The sequence below is a fragment of the Apteryx rowi genome, unplaced genomic scaffold (assembly GCF_003343035.1).
Source record: "Apteryx rowi isolate R43461 unplaced genomic scaffold, aptRow1 scaffold_33, whole genome shotgun sequence".
NCBI lineage: Eukaryota > Metazoa > Chordata > Aves > Apterygiformes > Apterygidae > Apteryx > Apteryx rowi.
In genome coordinates this window covers 2,943,770-2,962,288 of record NW_020449752.1, presented here as the reverse complement: position 1 = coordinate 2,962,288, position 18,519 = coordinate 2,943,770, and the positions used below count along the sequence as shown (strand labels likewise).

Sequence of the window (18,519 nt, the reverse complement as noted above, 5' to 3'; positions counted from 1 at the left end):
GTCTCCACAGGTTTGACAAGGACACGGTGGGAGAAAAGGGAAACAAGTGCGCCCACGAATAAAGAGAAGAAACAATCTGGAAGTTAAAGTGTTTATTGATGTGTTTAAACTTTGTACATTCCCCACAGACCACACTAAGGAGTTTGCAGGTAAATCTGTGCATAGTGGGAAGAGACATGGAAGGAGAAAGAAAGTAAAGTCACAGGAAAAATAGAAAAAATACACCACAGGTTACCAGAACCTCCAGATTTAAAAAAGCCGTGAGCATTAACACCAACTATACAAGCATTACAAAGACATGATGGTGAGTGGAACAATACCCCATCTGTTCTTCTCGGGGCCTATGCATCCAATTTCCCTTCAAGCAGGCGGTATCCCTTTCCCAAATTAGCCCTCTTTTCTCTCCCCAGATAAAGCGAACTCCATGTTCATCAGCTCCCAAGGTACTGATTATTGCAATGATTTGTCATTTCTGGGCAAATACCAAAAACCATGCCTAGGGCCCAACATCACTGGAAGAGATGCAAAGGTTCAAAAAAATTGCGTCTCTTTAACTACTTACCATGTTGGTGAGGCAGGAGAGCTGGGGAAAATTAGAAACTAGTAGCAAGAGGGGGCTGTTAATGCCAGGTGAGTACTGAAGGAAACTGGTTCAGATCGGAGGGTTTAAATTCATTACCAGGAACTTCCAACTCTAGAGCAGAACTGAATCTGAAAGGGCAATGTGCAGACCCCAGTATGCACAAACCATGTTCTAACATTCCACTAGAATAGCTATAAACAGAGATGCTAGAAGCCTTTTAACTCCTTGCCTCCAGGGAGTCTTGATTCCAAGAACCCAGACTGCTAAGCAGCAGGGTGCACACCACTGGCATATGAGGATGGGTTTTTTCTCTTTTTTTTTTCTTTTTTTTGTTTTAACGATTTTTTGTTAGTTATCATTCCAAATTGCTTCCTTGCTTATGCTTTCAGAGTTCCTAACCCTAAATTAATCTCTTTGCAACTCCCAGCAAAACTCACTTAAAAAAAGAAAGAAAAAAAGAAAAGAATACTGCTTTATATATAAAAGCCAGAATGACAGAAGAGCCACAACTGTCTCCTTTTTACAAGGCGGGCTGGTACAAATGACCCTCAATATACAGGTGGTCTATCAGAAATAAAAATCAACATTTCCCATTATATATATAGAGCTTGTATCAGACAACAGTACAACGGAACTGGTATTCTTCAGTTTAAAAAAAAAAAAAAAAGAAAACTACATCTCAGTCAAATATCTGCAATAGATCCATTTTTCCCATTTAAGGAGATTTATATATCATATTGTTATATTATCATTTCTTCACCCATTTAAAAGAATGGAAATTGCAACTCTACAGTAGTAATTATAGTCTTAATGATCCAGGAGTTCTGAATGTAAGATGAAGTCCTCTTGAAGCAACTGTTGGTCAGTAGTTGATCCAAAACGCTGGACCACTTTGGCCCTCCCGCCCTGCTCTTTTTCTGATCAGGGCCGCTGCATCTTCATCTCTTTTATATCTGCATCTGCTCCAGGTATTTGTAAGTGGGGTTCTCGTAGCCATGGTTTTGCATCTTGCTCAGATGCCGCTCTTCTGGGGTAAGCATTGGGTCAACCTTTAAAAAGGCCAGACAATTACTGGTCAAGGGAGGTATCTGCAGGCCTTATTTGAGAGTAACAACAACCATTACACAAGTTCTGGATGAATACAGTGGCGAGAAGTAAATGGAAAAACAAGCAAACCAGAAAAAAGAATTTCCTTAACAGAGTTCCTTGTTCAGGTCTTAATGCCTCCCGCCTGTCCTTGCTTCTTTGGGGATGTTCTCCCCAGAGCTCTACTGAAGTTAGCTAACGTTACAAATTTGGGATCCTCTTCTCTCACGAAACGGGTCATTGTTATTTCAGTCACCAGCTGGGCAAAGGGGAAACACAGCTTTCTGCAGACTCCATTAAGCTGTCATTAGAAATGTGCATGTTGGGAGTGGAAGGAATAAGAAGGAACCCATTTCTCCACGTTCAGTTGCTCATAACGTCCTAATAGTTGCTACATTAGTTGGGAGGACAAATTACTATAGATTGACTGACTTACTCCCTTACTAAAGATATTGCCTGAAAAGCTCATTTACTGTTAAATCCTCTCCTGAGCCAGACAGGGAAGCTTAATTGAATTCCTTGTGATAAGCGAATACAACTGCAAAGCGACAAGTCCCAGCATGGCATGCTGATGACTGATACTTGCATGTTAATAAATAAGCAATGAAGATGTCAGCATCTATAGCGTTAAGTCCTATCTAGCTAGGAGCAAAGCAGTCGATGGCTTGGCAGCTACTGCCGACACTGCCATCTTCACCCCCTACACACAACATGTGAGTCAATGCTGACTATTTTCATCCGCAGCTATGGAGCAGGAGTTGTTTCTCACCTCCACAATTCCATGGCTGATGGTCCCATACTGCCGCTTCCTCAGCATCACCAAGCTGATGACTATAACAGTAGCTATGGCAACAGCAATCACCAAGAGCCCAATAAGGGCACTGCTGCTGAAACTGAAGTCATCGCGAAGGGCGTTGTCGTTATCCTGGAGGGAAGACAACAACAGAGGGGTCTGTAGAGGAGGAGCGATGCGGGAGTTAGGCTGATAAATGCACACCTAAGAGGCGGCCACCAGTAAGGTTTTCAACCATCTGTGGTACCAAGACGTGACGGAGTATACTTAACAGCGTGAATATTTAATCTCTTTCTGGCAAAAGGATACCAAACACAAAACTGTTTCCCCACTTACACACTTGGACAGATACCGACCCACGCTGCTTTCCTATCCCGCAAGACACTTTCGCAACAAAAAGGTCAAGTTATCATCTACGTGCTTTCACTGGTTACTGCTAACTTTACGCAGAAATGCAGTGCTATACGATACCCTGCATAATTTCCCAGAGCACTGCGAACATACTGAAGCCCTGGAATTCAGTGACACAGAGCAACACAAATCCAGTTTTAGGAATCCACCAGTCGCTAGACTGAGTGCCCACATACATACCGGTTCRTCCACCAGTCCGCCAACACGCTCCGCATTGAAAATCATTTCCTTCACATCAAGGGTTTCATCAATTACCTGAAAACAGTCACAAAGGCATTTTATGAAAGGAGCTGCAAGAAACAGGTAGAAGGAAGAACACGAAGCCAGAGAAGAGACCTTTAACTTATACTAGCAAAGGCTCAAGAACCACCTACCATTCTTCCGCTGCTCTCAGAAGCACGGGATAGCCTCCCACTTTTAGAATTAACTAAGTTAGTACTGCAGCCATTGGGAAGTCTAGACTACCTCAAAATGAAGACCCAAATTAAAACTAGGCCCTTGTTTTGGATGGAGCATTTCTGTCATGCCAGATCTAACCTGCGGCTTTAAAACAATTTGGGAAGTAAGTTCTCAAAACGCCCCCTTTTTTTTTAAATCCAAGTAACTGAGGCTAGGCGGCTGCTGCTAGGACCTAGCAAATTCTTCACGCTACAGATAGAACTACCGCTAACTCCAACCCACTGGCGTGCCTGCTGGGTCACTCGCCCTTAGAAGAAGGCGAGGCCTATCTTGTCGTCAAAAATATCTGGGGAGACAGGTGGAATACACCGGCATTCAGTGCATTCAGACAGAAAGCTACCTAACTCAGCTAAGGTTTTATCAAAGGTCTTCACTTGGGAAAGCAATTACCGAATCAGAAACTTCACCAGCTTAGACTGCCAAAGATCTAGATCTCTCTCCTTCCCTCACCCTCCCACCCTCTGATGCTAATCAGTATTAAGAGTCTACAATAGTCAGAAAACTGACTCCCCCACACCATATGGATAGTGAACACACTGACATTCTGTGAGCAGGAAGGAGACGTGGAAATAAGCCACTGCTATTAATTAGTGTCCACGGCAGGCTTTGCTTTACAAAATAAAGGTGGAGGGCTCACCACATTTTCATCCACTTTGTTCTTGCTGTTAATCACTTTTTCTTCAGCACCAATCAGTCCATCCAGTTCAGTCATGCCAGAACCTGCACCAAAAGAGCGAGGCAAAGTCAGCCCTTAGCGACATTTAGGGAGGACTACCTACTCTTTATAGAGCTGCCATGGCTAGTGTGTTTAACCGCATGGACTGCTGATTATTAATCTGTCTTCATGCTGTTGTGTCAGAAGGGGAGCTCATAAGCTATGCTACAGTGACTAGTGATATGGGGGTTTTCCGTTAATGAAAGGAAATGAGGTGGCAATGAGTGGAGCAGATAGGACTCACCAAAACATACAGAAGTGTAAATCCAGAAATACCATACTGTTAAATGATGCTGTTAGAAGGTCCAAGGCAACGTACAGTATGAATTGTGAGTAGGTAATTCCTTTCTGCAGATGTCACCCAGGGTCACCATCACCTCAACATGACCCCCGTGACTGAAGAACGCATCCTCTCCACTGAGGACCAGCACACAGGGAACACTTTCAACCGCACAGTCAGCATCATCCATTCTTTTGAAATCAAGCGCATCAGCAAGTGCCTCAGGAACGAGAATTTCAAGGTCACCAGCCATGCTGTCTCTGTAATGAGCTGCTGTCCCATATCTGGCACAAGTCCAGAAACAATAAATCCCGTGCCAAAGGAGGAGCGCAGCGCTACGCTAGCCTGTGTACCAGAACATCACTCAAACATTTCTAGGCTGAAACTAGCATAGGCTGAAGAGAAGAATATCAATTAACAGAAGGCTGCTCTGCATAAACTGTTTTGATCTGAAGCATTTATAAATAGATCAGATCAATACAAGAAGAGGCTGATGCAAGGTACTCAGACCTATGACAACATAACAAGTTAGGAGATCGTGAGTTTTCCATTACCAGTACGCGCAGAAGAACGACCCTCACAACATCTATGCCTTCCCATAGCAAAAGCAGGAGGACAACGAACCCCGAACCCTACAGCAGTGCATTTCCAAAGAGGAGCATGAGGTGGGGACAATATTACTACAGCACTTAACACTTTGCAGGTGATTGCATACACCTCCCCACAAGCTGCTGAGCTTGCAGGTTAGCTAAGACATTATGTCAGGTGCTGCTGAAATTGGCACGTGTTCTCCGATGAGATGCAAGGAAAGACTAATCGGCTCCGAGGCAAGTTTTTGCCGTGACAAGCTTTTAGTGCCTGACAATGCAAAGGGATCCAACGTTTCGCTCCAACTCCTCCCAAAAGAAGCGTCTAGGGCTTTACCGCATCCCCTTTTCCTGCAAGGTTCTTTGCAGACAGTAATCAGATTCCAAGCACGGCCAAGACTGCCAGTCTGACTTCCCACGGCTGTTGAAGCAGGTCATGTTATTGTGAAAGTTAATGATTTGGATTTTCTGGAGAGACTAGCCACAAACAGTTTTTAGAGAACTACTGTGTCAGCTTTTGGCCTATGGCTGCTTTATTCACTTCTCAGGAGCCAATGTAGCATAGTCGCCAGGCCTGGGAGTTCAGCTTCTGCACTGAGCTTTGCTATTTGTCACAGAGCACTGTACCAAATAGCAGATCCAGTTCCACGCAGCTCAAAGGCACAGTTTAGATTATATACTTTCCCAGTAAAAACACACACCCCTCTTCCCCCGCTCCGCTCCCTCTCCCAAAACTCCCATCAGCCCTTGTGAAATACAGTGGAAAGGCAGTGGAGAAAAGAGGGGGATGATCTCTGTCCCCAAAKCATCAGAAACTCTTCCATTTACCTAAATGGGGAGAAAACCAGTCTATACTTAGCATCCTTAAACAAACACCGCAACCAACCAAGAATAAAACTAAAGGATATCCCAGTTCTTTCCAGAGCAGGCTGTACACTGAATTAGCTGTACATTGTTCAACAAGAGGGATGAAGGTGACTTACATTTGTAGAGAAACAATGATAATGGAAAGGGTTTCAAGCTCTCTGGCCTTCACCGCATTACAAAATTACCTGTGTTCATATTTAACAGTTATTACCAAAATCCTTTGCTCTCCTTTGAAATTCTGCACAATGTATTTGGAAACGGAGGCAGATGAAAATGAGGGGATTACTCCCAATGCATAGTACATGTACTACTGCACTGCAAGAGCATCCTAACAATTAGCCTTCCCTTCCTACTTTGAGAAATAGATCTGGGTTAGCAGATCAGCTGGGCCTGATCTTTACCTGAGACGGTACCTTAAGAAAGGATTTAATTTAATGCCAATACTTCTGTGCTGCCCTTACAACCCAGTCGGCCCTTTTTTTAGCCAGGCGTTCTGTTACAAATCAATAAAGAGCTAAAGCAGAACGGGATAACCACATAGGACTTGGCTAGGACAGAGAAATGCTACATGTGAAAAGGGGGTGACAAGGAGACTATAAACACAACGAAGGAATCTCCCAGCTTGCCTGGTCCTGACCAGCTGTACTCTACAATATCTTTGAGGGCACTTAGTTGGGAAATAGAGCCTGTCTGCTGTGGCATTCTCCTTCCTAGTTTAGTGCTGTCAACAGGTGGGAAGCAGAGATTCCACGGCACGCAGAATAGCCTCTAGATTGTTTACCGCCAGCGCTGTAAAGTTTATTTTGAGAATGATGAACGTGAGGACAAATGAAGAGATACAAAGTACTGCATGGTTTCAGACAGACTGCTAAGCCCATATTTGCTGAGGGTGAAGAAGCTAACCTATGCATTCTGAGACACCTTCCTAGCCCATCAGAGAGGAACATAACGAATCCAATACTCAGACTAGCTCACTTTTTTAACACAAGGCCTAAACAAGCAAAATTGGAAGCTGCTGATCTACATGAGAAAAGGGAAATGAAAATAAAGGTGAGTATGAAACTAAAATGAAGCTATCAGACACACTGAGAAGGTAGGAGAGTGACAGAGAGCGCTGTGAGGGAGCAGCTTAGAACCAACCTTTTTTCATTGGATGGTACAAATCCGGCTGAGGATCTAGCAGGAGGGAAAACAAAAACAAAAATAGCAGAGAAAGGAGATTAAGAGAGAAAGGAAAAAAGGCTTGCGCATGATTTCTGAGTCAGATCCTGGGAAAAGGTTTTATTCTACAGCTTTCTTTAAGCTCAGAACCCTGTTCAAACATTTTTAATATAAATACACACGCACACACCAGCTGTCAACACCCGTTGACACAAAAAAAACAGATATATAATCAGGAGAAAAAGAAAAAAAAAAAAAAAAGGAATTCCTGTAGCCCTTCAGCAGATCACGGCACAAAAGACTTAACATTACATGAGAGTATTTTGGTTGAAGACTGAAAATGAATTCCAGAATCAAGCCACTCAGTAAAAAAAAAAAAAAAAAAAAAAAAATTAACACTCTCTGCAAAATGGAAAAAGGTAAAACAATTTTGAAAACAGATGAATCAGGAATCAAGGCAGTGGCACTGCGCAAATTACTAGCGGCACTGCCTCCTTCAAATGGACAGTCTGATGGGTACTGCTGAGGCAACAGTTTTGCTGCTAAATGACCCAAAGGGATGGAACATCCCATGCCACTGAGCTGGGCTACTGGCTAGGAAAAAGCGACTACAGTCTGTAAAGCAAGCGAACCCACGTTCTCAGTTCCACATACCTTCGTTTTCAGACAAGGCTGGGAAGGTTTTCACCTGGAATGGACGGAAAGGTTTGCCCTCTAGGGGAATTTCTTCACTTTCCTCAGAGCTCACTCTGACATCCACCTGGGATTCAGAAATGGAGGACGTGAACTGATCCATGTCTGCACGTTGCTCCTGAAGCAGCTCATCTAAAAGGAAGAGGAGAAAAACTTACACAGACTGCATGAAGCCTGGCAGAGACAGAAAGGGGCAGATAGTCTGAGCACAGCCGACGCAGGGCTGCAGGGGAACACTGCTCGGGGCTGCCACGTTATCTTATCTTGTCTGCTGAAGTCCCAAGGCTAGAAAAACATATAAATAAGGGCCAAGCTGTTTGATGTGGCAAGAGGTTTTGGCAAGATAGGATTAAGCTCCTGTACTAGAGTAAAGCAGCTGCATATATTCATTCATCTCAATTTCTCAATTATTTCAAATTATCTCAATTTGCAAGAGAGCTTTGCTAGTCTGAAAGTTGCTGAATTTTTTTTTAAACGGACACTGACAGTTCTTAGGGCAAGCTGCTCTGACTTTCTGTATTGCAAAACCCAGAGAATAGCTGTCCGGTGGTGCCTACACCTAAGCCCAGGCACTTGACATTGAGGGCATCCTCAGGGGAGCTGACAATCTTTTTGGAGCTTACTTCACTTGATACAATATCCTAGCTTAACATGGTGACATGGGAGCTGGCACAGAGAGCCACTCACCAATCTCATCCTGGATTTCTTCAGCCACATACGGCACCTTGTAGAGCAGAGACAAGCTTTGATTCATCCGCTCCTCAATCACATGGAGATGTGTCATCACCTGTAAACACACAAGATGTGTTAGAGTAGGCAAAAGCTGTCAGTTGCTTGATTGGAACTGGTACTTCAGTTATTAAATAAAATACCTATTGCTGGATTTGCCACGATGGACAATATTATGGGACTACAGATTCATCCAGTCCAATACTCTGATGCTTTCTAATACTTCATGCTTCACTGGAACTGGCCATTTGTACACGGCTCTTTCAGCATTTTCAGAAGGGTTGGGGCGAGGGAAAGGATTCAGCTGACTCTTGCTATAACCAGCTTTGTACCAAAAGCACTGAAACCATTTCCCATACCCCAGCTACTGTCACAATTAATTTCATGCAACTACAAGTTAAGTGCTTTATTAAATGAATTTTCATCCTTGACTRCTAGAAGATATATGTGCAAAGGGAGTGGACTATATTATTTATCAAATCTGGCAGCAGAATAAAGGTGCCTTTCAGAACAACGGTGGCATTACATTTGGTTTACACACCCTAYGTCCTATACTGGCAACTGCCTTCTCCCCTCATATGAGAAATAAATGCAAATTCTGCGCAACCTCAAATCACTCTTCCCTGCATTAAGTTCACCGCTGAAGTCACGCCTGACCTGCAGAGGGTGCTGCGTAATCAGGGATCATGCAGACCAAGAAACATTAATATGGATGGACAAATGTTGGAGAAAGCTAAGGAGCTGAATGGACCTGTTTTACAGTCTGATGTGTACCTGACCTTTAAGAGCAAGGATGAAAGCAATTTAATTTTACATGTGGCAGCTTGTCAATCAAGTGAATTGATTGAGGAGCTTAAAGTGCATCTGAAAAGTAAAGCGAATGGAAATTGAACTGTACCACCCACATCCCTTGCATGTCAATTTGTTGACACTGCAGCCTTCCGAATGAATTAAGGACTGTTYAGGTTTTAGCTGAAGCATACGGTTCACACACTCCCTCTCGGGCTCTCGGCAGCATCAGAACAAAGGGTCAGGGTAGACGGTGTTTGATACACTGAGCTGTCTCCGAAAACACTACCACATATTCTGCACCACGAGCCAACCATCGGCTTGTAACTATCACAACTACTACCAATGTCTCTGAGGATGCGCAGCTCAGTGAGAAGGTAAAGAGCAGTGGGAGAAAACTAGAGAGACAAGAACTGAAGTACACCACCAGCACCACCTGGAATCAACATTAAACTCATGGGACCAGGCAGCTCCGAGTGTAAGGTTCATTTCTGGAAAGTAACTGCAACACTAGTCTACACCTCACCAGAGGTGACAGTAACAGACTCCAGTCTCATCAAATGCAGATTAGATTCCTAGATCTACTGCTGGCCAGTCAGTTCTCTCTGCTTCTCTCTCTCTTTCTGCTTCTCTCTCAACTTGTGAAAAGACATATCCTTCTGGAAGGATCTTTCAATGTTAACAGGTCATTCTTACTCTGGGCCCTTCAGTACATCTTTCGCCATTTTAAGAGTGGGATGTAAAAACAAAAATCAGGAGACAATTCAAAAGGTTTATGGAATATCTGCAATTACTCTTACAATTACTCTGGCCAGCTCTGACGCTCATTTGAAGCAACATATTCACGTATACTACTCAGCAGAAGGAAAATGACTTTCTGGGTATTCAGGAGAGAAACATGTTGCAGCAACGCAAAATAAACTTATCAAAAGAGTTTTTCTATTAAAACTAACAATTATAGTCAACTGCTTGGCAAGGTTATGAGATTACACTTGGGAAACAAGGAAACTGGCCAAAGGCCCAAGAATCTGCTTAGAAGTGATTTCACAAAAATGGTTCCRCACACCCAAAGCACAGGTATCACAAAGAACAAGACTAATGAAAGGAACATTTAGACACGAAGTCTTGAAAGAAATTAAAGTCTGTTCAAAAATGACCAAATCCCTGGCGAACAATTTCGTGGCTTCTTGAAAAAGGAGACACAAAAATGATACTGAACCAGTCCTAAGCCCTAGACTTGTTATTGTGACCAATAATAATTCATGGTTAAAAACTGATGTTCCAAGGTAATATCTCAATACTAGATTTTTAACGCTGGGTTATGCACCAAGGAAAATTGTACAGACAGCACATTTGGTGACAGGCAATACGCATACAGAATGGGAGATCAGTGCACAAGTATGTCAAGTTGCTATAGGACCCAGCAAATTAGCGTGAGRACTTGACGCACGGCTTCTAGAGCCTCTGACAGCCACTGCTGGATAACAAAGCCTCCCTTGATAGAAACACTCTTCTACCTGAGATTTCATCTGCGCAGCCTTTTCTGGGTCAACTGCCAGGACATGCTGGTAATGGCGGATAGTGTGCAGTCGGTCCTTGTTTTCAGCACGAACATAGCGCTTCAGAGCTTGCAGGATGCGGTGGGGCTGCAGGATTTGGGGGAGCAGAGTTCAAAACCAGTTGAGTCAAATAAAAATTACAGCTGAAATACAGCACTTGAAATGTGATTCTGCTTTGCTAGCAGGTAGATCAATCACCTGTGCTAACCTCTTGAGATAATCTCTTTTCACCCAGGTCTGTTTGACTCAGAACATTATGCATCGTGAACACTGAACAGCATGGAGGGCTTTTTAAATGAACAGCGAGCATAGAACGATACAATTAGAGGACCCCACTGCTAGGTCTTCAGTGCAGACACGATAGAGAAAGCTATATCAAGGACCCATCCCCAGCATCTGCCCCAGCAGATCACAAGCAGTCTTCTCACCAAGCCGTTCCCAGCTTTCAGTCTACCCAGGACCACCTACTGTAAAACATCATGCGGAAGGAACTCACCCGGGGCGGGTCAGCCTGCAGGGCAGCCAGGTAGTTCTCCAGGGCAATCCGACGGCGATCATTCAACATTGCTTCCACACGCGCCAGGTGAGTTTCCACAAGCTGCTGCTTCTCACTCGCTGCCTCTTTCTCCAGAGATTTAACCATTGCCTGGAAGTGCTGTAGGGAAGAGAAGGGTCTGTATGAAAGGCTGCATTCTTCAGGGGCACTTACTCTCACTCACAGAATTCCTTAGAATAAGCGGAGCCTGTCCCACACYGCACGCTCTGGGCATTTATGGTAGGAGAGAAGGACATTAACAGATGTTGATGCAGATTTCATATTTGCAATTTAAATAGCGGCAATTTGCCTTTCAAACCTCCTTCACAACCAGTTTCCAAGGTCTGTGAGGAGGCCACATGGCCGTGCAGATAAAGCTCCAGTTCTGGAGTCAGGAAGTCCAGACTGTGCTTTCAGCCGAACAAATGACATCAATTCTTTCCCTCAACCCTGTACAATGGGAACGAGATAGATCCCTTMACCCTAAAGCCATTGATCTGAATGCGCAAAGTCTACAAAGGTATCGCATAGGGGGCTTTTCATCAGAGCACRTTCAGAACAAATCTCCATATATACTATTAGAAGGGTCATTACCAGCATCCCCAAACGGACCAGAACAGTCCATTAAATATTGTTATATTGCATCACAGATGATGGAAAACTATTTTGGACTTAAACAGATTTCAAACAGTGGTTTATGTTAAAAAAAAAAAAAAAAAAAAAGGAGAGAGAATACCATGTTCCAGGATGAAAAAGCAAAGCAGACTTAAAAGCTGGAGTTGGTCACTTCCGTGTATATTGGTCTGAGGAAACTTCATACAGGTGTGACTGCCAGAAGAGCCTGCCCCTTACAATCCTATACCCAGAATATCCCTGATTAACTCCACAGTCTATCCAAATTCTTCTCATAAGGCAGAAGATTGGCATTTTGGCAGCAAACCAGCTTCATCTGCTGTCTAAATGGTTTTCAGTAACTCTGCCCAAACAGGAAGCACATTTCCAGAGAGTCATGGCCAAACTGAACTGGGCTGTGAGGCCAATTTTTAGTGCAAAACAGGCCAAAGGTCTAAGGTTACAATTTGGCTCTGTTGTCACTATGCTTGCAGGGCGAGTTAGGTTCCTACTACTGGGCTTGGGAAAGGACCTGGCACAATATCAGATCATCTCCAGCTTCAAGAACAAAACATGCAATTGAGTCAAATCTCCTCTAAGAGGCAACTGTTGACGGAACAGAAAAGCTATTTTTCCATCTCAGTCTGCTTTTGGCTTTGAATATTAGCATCTCTCATCTAGTTTATGCAGGTGAGGAGGACAAACACCAGCAACTTTCCTCTTGAGGTCCTTCAACTCTTACCTGAATGAGAGTCTGTCTTTCTGCCTTGGGGAGATTCTTGGCTTGGTGTTCTGCTTCCTCCCACTCCTTTTTCACCTGAACAAGAAAAGGGGAGCACACAGCAACAAGACATGAAGTTATGTCTGATCTTTTGGGCTAATTTGCCTTCACAGGCAGATCCTTGCATAGCACAGCTAGGTGTTGGAGGCACAAAAGAGCTGCTGCAGGGTTTAAACTTAGCACTTAATCCTTTTAAACTTAGCACTTAACCCTTCTGAGCAGCAAGCTGAGTGTCCCCACTGATTTCTCTTCCAACACTTTAAAGAAATGAAAATCTAACTGCCACTGCATGGTCATATTGCAACAAACACACAGAAGGCTGGTGACTGCAAAGGAAGCTGGCTCACTGCTGCATTCTCCAGAAGAACATGGGTGGCAACCATGCAACGCAGCACAAAGGAATAAAGCTAGCAGCTCACCCGGTCCATGCGGTTGTGGTGCCTGACCTCCAGCTGCTCCTTCGCTTTCTGGAAGCGGGCATGCTCATTGTCATCAGCTGGGGTTTCAAAGTAGACATCTACATCGTCAGTAGGCACTGAAAAGAGAAGGTACGGATAAAAAGAGGTTCAGAAAACTCTGATCCTGGATTGCAAAGGACAGGTAGGGAGAGGAATCTTCGTGCCTGCAGAATTAACAATCTGGCAGGCTGAATTTACTGAACCGCCACCTATCAAGAGTCCATTTTGGTATCTTTAAGCTGCCAATTTACTGCACAACATCAGTTAGTTACATCATCCCAAATACACAGTAATGCACTGCGGCACCCAGCACCTGTTCAGGCTTCTCATTAGTTCTGAGAGAAGCATTATTCAGCTCCAGCAACAGAATGCCTTGGACTGCAGAATAAAGAGCTTGTTTCCTCTTCCCTTTCACATTGGCTTTGGATAGTTTAAATGACATTTTGTGCATTAGCTGCTCACTGACAAGCTGGCTCCAGACATCATTAATATGATTAGGGAGCTTGACAGTAAATCTGCACAAAACACTACCCAATATTTTACACTTCAAACCTACCTTCCCTATCAGATGCACCATACAGGAGTAACAGGCAATGATATTAGACAAGACAGCAACAGAAGGAGGCTCAGCGAGACAAATTCACTTGTCCAATAAACTGGAAGGTTTGTATCTTTAAGACATTCAAAACCAGCAAGAGGAGAAACAAATTTCAGAACTGACGGTTTCAAGTGCCTGCAAAATCCACGACAGGGCCTCTGACTGCATACACTGCAGTTCAGGAAATACTGAATCTAGTTTCTGTGCTACAGTTTTAGGAATTACGTATACCAAAGCCCTTTCTGAAAATATCTGGGGCAAATACAATGCACTCCACCGGGGCACTTTAACACAGGGAGGTCGGAAGGGAAAACTTATGGGAACTCTTCAACCATTTCAACACTTTAGGCAGAAGAAACCTCCAACACCTCACTAGAAGACTGCATGCTTCAAACAAAAATTTACCCTGCGCTTCAACATGAACAGGGTAAGAATTTAGTTCCAGCATGCACCTAAATCCACAAACCTTTACTCTGACTGAGGAGGGAGGAGTGAAGAAGGGAAAAGAACTACTGCATGAGATAAGGGCAACATACAAAATAGGCATTATTTGTGCATGCAAGGGGCAATGCCAGATCAGTACTGTATTCTAGGCTTGCTCATGGCATTTCTGAACCAAGCTTTGACACAGAGAAGTCTCTTTCCAGCCCCAAATCCCTCTGAAACAGGACAAACTTTTGTACAAAAAGCTCCTGACATCCGCATCTTTTATTTCACCACTTCAGTTAGATCAACCCAATCTAAAGCACTTGCATGAAGTCCATTTTGTAAACAGGATTATGGCTGTATAGTCAGACTGCCAAGCCCCAGATAACACAAAAAGCCTTTCAAAAGGCTTTAATGGCAGCTGAAGTGGAAGTGCTGGAGTTCAACAATAAGATTAATAAGGAGGTTAAAATGTTTTTGGTAGTTTTATCATTTGACATAAAAGCCAGTGGAAATTGGTGCCAAAAACCTCAAGCTCTCAAAAATGCAGGGATTGAGTCATGATTCATATTTCAAACTAAGCTGAAAGTGGGAACCTGAATTCTGTATTATTTTACTGATGTTTTCCCCAAATATAATAGCAAGAAAAGGTCTACTACCAGGAGAATGGCAATTAGCAGCCTGCTTTTCAGGACCGACTGGTCAAACATATGCAAGATAATATGACTGGGGAAAGCAAGTGCTCCCTTCCCATATACTTGGCAAAAAAGCCAGTCAGGCAAACAAGTAAGCTATGTGTTTTCATAACAAGAGCTTAGAGACAGCCCCTGGTCCTTGCTATAAATCCAGAAGATGACAACTAAGCCCCTGTTAAGAGTTGCAGGCCAACCAGCTCAGCACAGACAGCATACGTTGAGAAGCCGCTTTCCCCAGGGAAGTTCAATCTAAAGACCTAGAGAAGCAGAGACAAGAGGAGACGGCTGCAAGAGGACAGACAGAACTGCTGCAGACACCAGAACCAAAAGGATGGGCTACACACGTATCCTCTCTTGACCTAGGCAAGGAGGAGGAGACACCAAACGCCAGACAGACAGTGGCTAGCTGCAAAAGGGCCAGTGGGAGGCAGGACTTACTCATCTTTTTACACACAGCCATACAATACTCCTCTGACTCAAAATTGTTCCTGTTGCCTCCGCAGCCTCCATATATAAAGCGAACGCACTTTCTCTTGTTAGGGTCGAAGTACCAACGAGGCATCACAGCCCGGCAGGGCCCTGTCATCGCCTCCTGGGAGCAGACAGCTGTGTGGAGACGGGTTAGAACATGAGCTAGTGAGAAGCACAGGCCTTGCCAAACGACTTACGATTCAGTGGTGGCTCTAGCTCACATCATCTTCTGGGGCACTCGTGCTGGCCTCAGCATCACCACTTCACCAATCAAAGGACTTTTGTCATTTTTTTGTTCTTTTTAAGGGCACTTTCAAAAATGTCTATCACAAGGTTTGCCAGTGCTATTCAGTGAAGTGAACAGCTCTTGCCGTTTTGGAGCAAGAACTCAGCAGCCGGCTACACAAGCAGTGGTCTCAACACGGAGCTCTCATCTGCAAGAGCGAGTCTCCTCAGCTAGAGGCTGAAACAGCAAGGATCTATTTTGCTGATATCACAGCGTTATGCCTCAGGTTTCCCAATGATAGAGCCTCCACTATCTAAAACCAACATAATAAAAAGAAAGACTATTAGGGCTGCTTAAAGCACTCAAAGACATCCTGTTCCGTTGCACTCTGCCGGGATAGAAACTTGACATCTTAGAGCTGAGCAGCTATAACAGCAAGTGGAAAGGCAGGCTAAGCACATGGAACGTGATCAGGGTGGCAGTCTCAGCTGTTAGGTTTTAAAGTTTTGAAACATCTAAAGGCTAAATATTGAAAGCCAAAGTAATTGATGTAGCCATGGCATGTTACACAGCACTGGACTCCTTCACAGTAAGCAGTCAGAATAAGCAGTTGAGTTATTTTGAGGCAAGGATAAGGATACACTGTATACGTTAGCAACTGTTCACAGCACTTCAGGAAAACAGACCGTGTACCCCCAAAACAGACACCCCAACCGCACTGTTCCGAGTGTGCTTCAATACCTGCAAACCTCTAACAGTCCCGTACATATATGATCTAAGCCTTGTTTCAGCAAGTAAAATTATCTGCAGCATGCTGGCATTTTACCAACAAGATGCAAGAACTGCTGGCAATGATTCAGTGATCTGAAGCTAATTGAATTTCATTCCCTCTCCCCTCCTCCTCCCTCTGCAGACACTTCCACACACAAAGTATAGGGCGCCTCTATACCATGGTGGCACCACACAATCAGCAGATGCTCTCAGCAGTGGTACTTGCCACTAGACAAAAGCTACAGCAAAACACTTAGATAATAGATGTGGGCCAATACTGCTGATACGCTTTCCTCGGTTAAGCTATGGCTGCTTAACACGGAGACTGGAGAGGGGGCACTGCACATCTTCCTTAACATCAAATGGCCAGCAGCCACCTTTATGCCACCTCTGTAGAAACTGGCCCACCAGTTTTAGCTTCCTTTTTGTAAGCTGGGTATAAAACACCAAATCCAAGGTAATCACTCAAAACTACAATTTTAAATTCATAGTGTACCCCAAATGTCTCCTTAAACTTTCCAAAATTAGTCTGTGCAGATACTGTTTTCTGACTCTACACTGCACCTTCATGGAGGTGCTTGCTCAATGTACCAACCACTGGGCTTTCTGCCAGCAAAACTGCTGTTTAACTGGAAACATATGGCCCACGCCCTAGAGAGTTACTTTCAACACTCGAAACATAAGCATCATCAGCTTTCCTCTGTTTGCTAATTTATCTGGCAAATAGAACTTCCAAAGTGGCATTTATTGACTTGATCAAAAACCTATCACCAACCGACAACCAGCAAGAATACTCTCAAAGAGGCAAGAGTCTTGTAGGCTAGAATGTGACTTACATTTCATATCGCTGCTAACTTCTTTTTCGGAAAGGGTCTTGTCATTGCTGGGCTCTGTGGTGGTCTCTTCATTGTAATCGTCTACTTTATAGCTATCGTAATAGTAATCACGATCTTCTACCACGTCCTCCTCCTCTTCCCCTTCATCCTCTTCATCCTCATCCTCCTCCACAGCCGTCCCTGTGAAGTCTTCTACACCTGCCTCTGTAGGGAACTCACTGAAGGGATAGTTAAATTAGGGGGGTAAAGTTTATGCTAATCACTTTGCAGCCAACCTTTGATGTACTAGAATAACGATTCTCTTTTCATCTGTTTTAGAAACACAAGAGATGGGAAAATAAATGTACCAACCGTCGATCAGGCAATCAACTGCAGCAACAGAACTTCTCTCATTATCGATACACCTGTTGTTACAGGCAGAGCTTCTGTGCGCCTCTGGCTCAGTAGGGGTTCCTTACATTTTGCTCAACAGTTTCTTTTCAGTAAGTGAAAGCCTACAATATTTAGAGGAGGCACCTACTGTAGCAACCAAACTGTCATTTTGACCGGCTAAGGATGAAAGGATAGGGCTGTTTAACTCCTCCAGTAACAGGAGCACTGCAAAGTCACTTGTCCTTCTGAAAGGCTTTTTCAYGTTCAGCACACTCCTTTGGGGGATTCAAAAGCACAGAAATTCCCCTCAGTCCTCACCACAAGGGAGTCACTGCTTGAAATGGGTAACAGCAACTTCACATACAGAGTTGTTAACATGTATGTCAGTAATAAGCCTACCTTTTATAAAGGTCATAGTCTTCATCCTCATCTTCGTCCTCTTCCTCTTTGGAAAGAGCTTCATCCACAACTTTTGTCTGAGGGCAACATACATATTCAGTGCCGTGGAACTGGTCCACACCGCAGGGCAGCAGCATGCCATAACTGTGCAGGATCATCCCTTCCGTCAGACAGGCCTGAAAGWGGAGCCCATTTATGTCAGTTTAGCATCATGCTCTCGCTTGGGATAAAGCCAGTGTTTGCCTATCACAGGCCCCAAGGATGCTACCAGTGGTCTAAGTTTTACAGCAAAAACACAACCGCAACCTATGACCTAAGTCTCAACATTAAAGAAAAATGGATTTGAAACTTGTTTAGCATAAGATGAACCCCAGAAAGGTCTCAAATCAGAGCCACTGCGTGGCTCCTGCTGTTAATTTATCAGACCCGCCCTACCCCCAACAACTGCTAAATTTTCAGCCTGGTTAAGCTCTGGAAAAATAACCAGATATTTTGTGTCAACACAAGGGAGAGAGCATTTCAGAGTAACAAACTGTCCTTTGCTTTTTCGGCCGGTCATTTCATTAAACTTCATCTCTCTATATTGGAGTAAGTGAAAAATTATTTAAATGGACTTTGTGTCAAGAT

At 43.9% G+C, this 18,519-nt stretch overlaps 1 protein-coding gene across 6 annotated transcripts in view; it reads right to left on the bottom strand.

Annotated features, from left to right (window-relative positions):
• Nucleotides 1–77: 77 nt before the first annotated feature.
• APLP2 (amyloid beta precursor like protein 2) overlaps nucleotides 78–18,519 on the bottom strand; it is a 50,611-nt gene continuing 32,169 nt past the window's right edge. Inside the window, exons 5-18 of one of the 6 annotated variants that reach the window (XM_026071657.1) lie at nucleotides 17,893–18,068; nucleotides 17,122–17,339; nucleotides 15,256–15,423; nucleotides 13,060–13,175; nucleotides 12,602–12,676; nucleotides 11,209–11,367; nucleotides 10,671–10,799; nucleotides 8,323–8,422; nucleotides 7,597–7,767; nucleotides 6,922–6,957; nucleotides 3,970–4,052; nucleotides 3,054–3,128; nucleotides 2,439–2,594; nucleotides 78–1,632 (exon numbers count right to left, since the gene is read on the bottom strand). In XM_026071657.1, the coding sequence (XP_025927442.1) occupies nucleotides 1,531–1,632; nucleotides 2,439–2,594; nucleotides 3,054–3,128; nucleotides 3,970–4,052; nucleotides 6,922–6,957; nucleotides 7,597–7,767; nucleotides 8,323–8,422; nucleotides 10,671–10,799; nucleotides 11,209–11,367; nucleotides 12,602–12,676; nucleotides 13,060–13,175; nucleotides 15,256–15,423; nucleotides 17,122–17,339; nucleotides 17,893–18,068 (1,764 nt within the window). In that variant the 3' untranslated portion in view covers nucleotides 78–1,530. Of the gene's footprint in view, nucleotides 1,633–2,438; nucleotides 2,595–3,053; nucleotides 3,129–3,969; nucleotides 4,053–5,707; nucleotides 5,743–6,921; nucleotides 6,958–7,596; nucleotides 7,768–8,322; nucleotides 8,423–10,670; nucleotides 10,800–11,208; nucleotides 11,368–12,601; nucleotides 12,677–13,059; nucleotides 13,176–15,255; nucleotides 15,424–17,121; nucleotides 17,340–17,892; nucleotides 18,069–18,519 lie in introns of those variants that run through there. The other 5 variants (XM_026071658.1, XM_026071659.1, XM_026071660.1 and 2 more) reach the window with 5 other exon arrangements.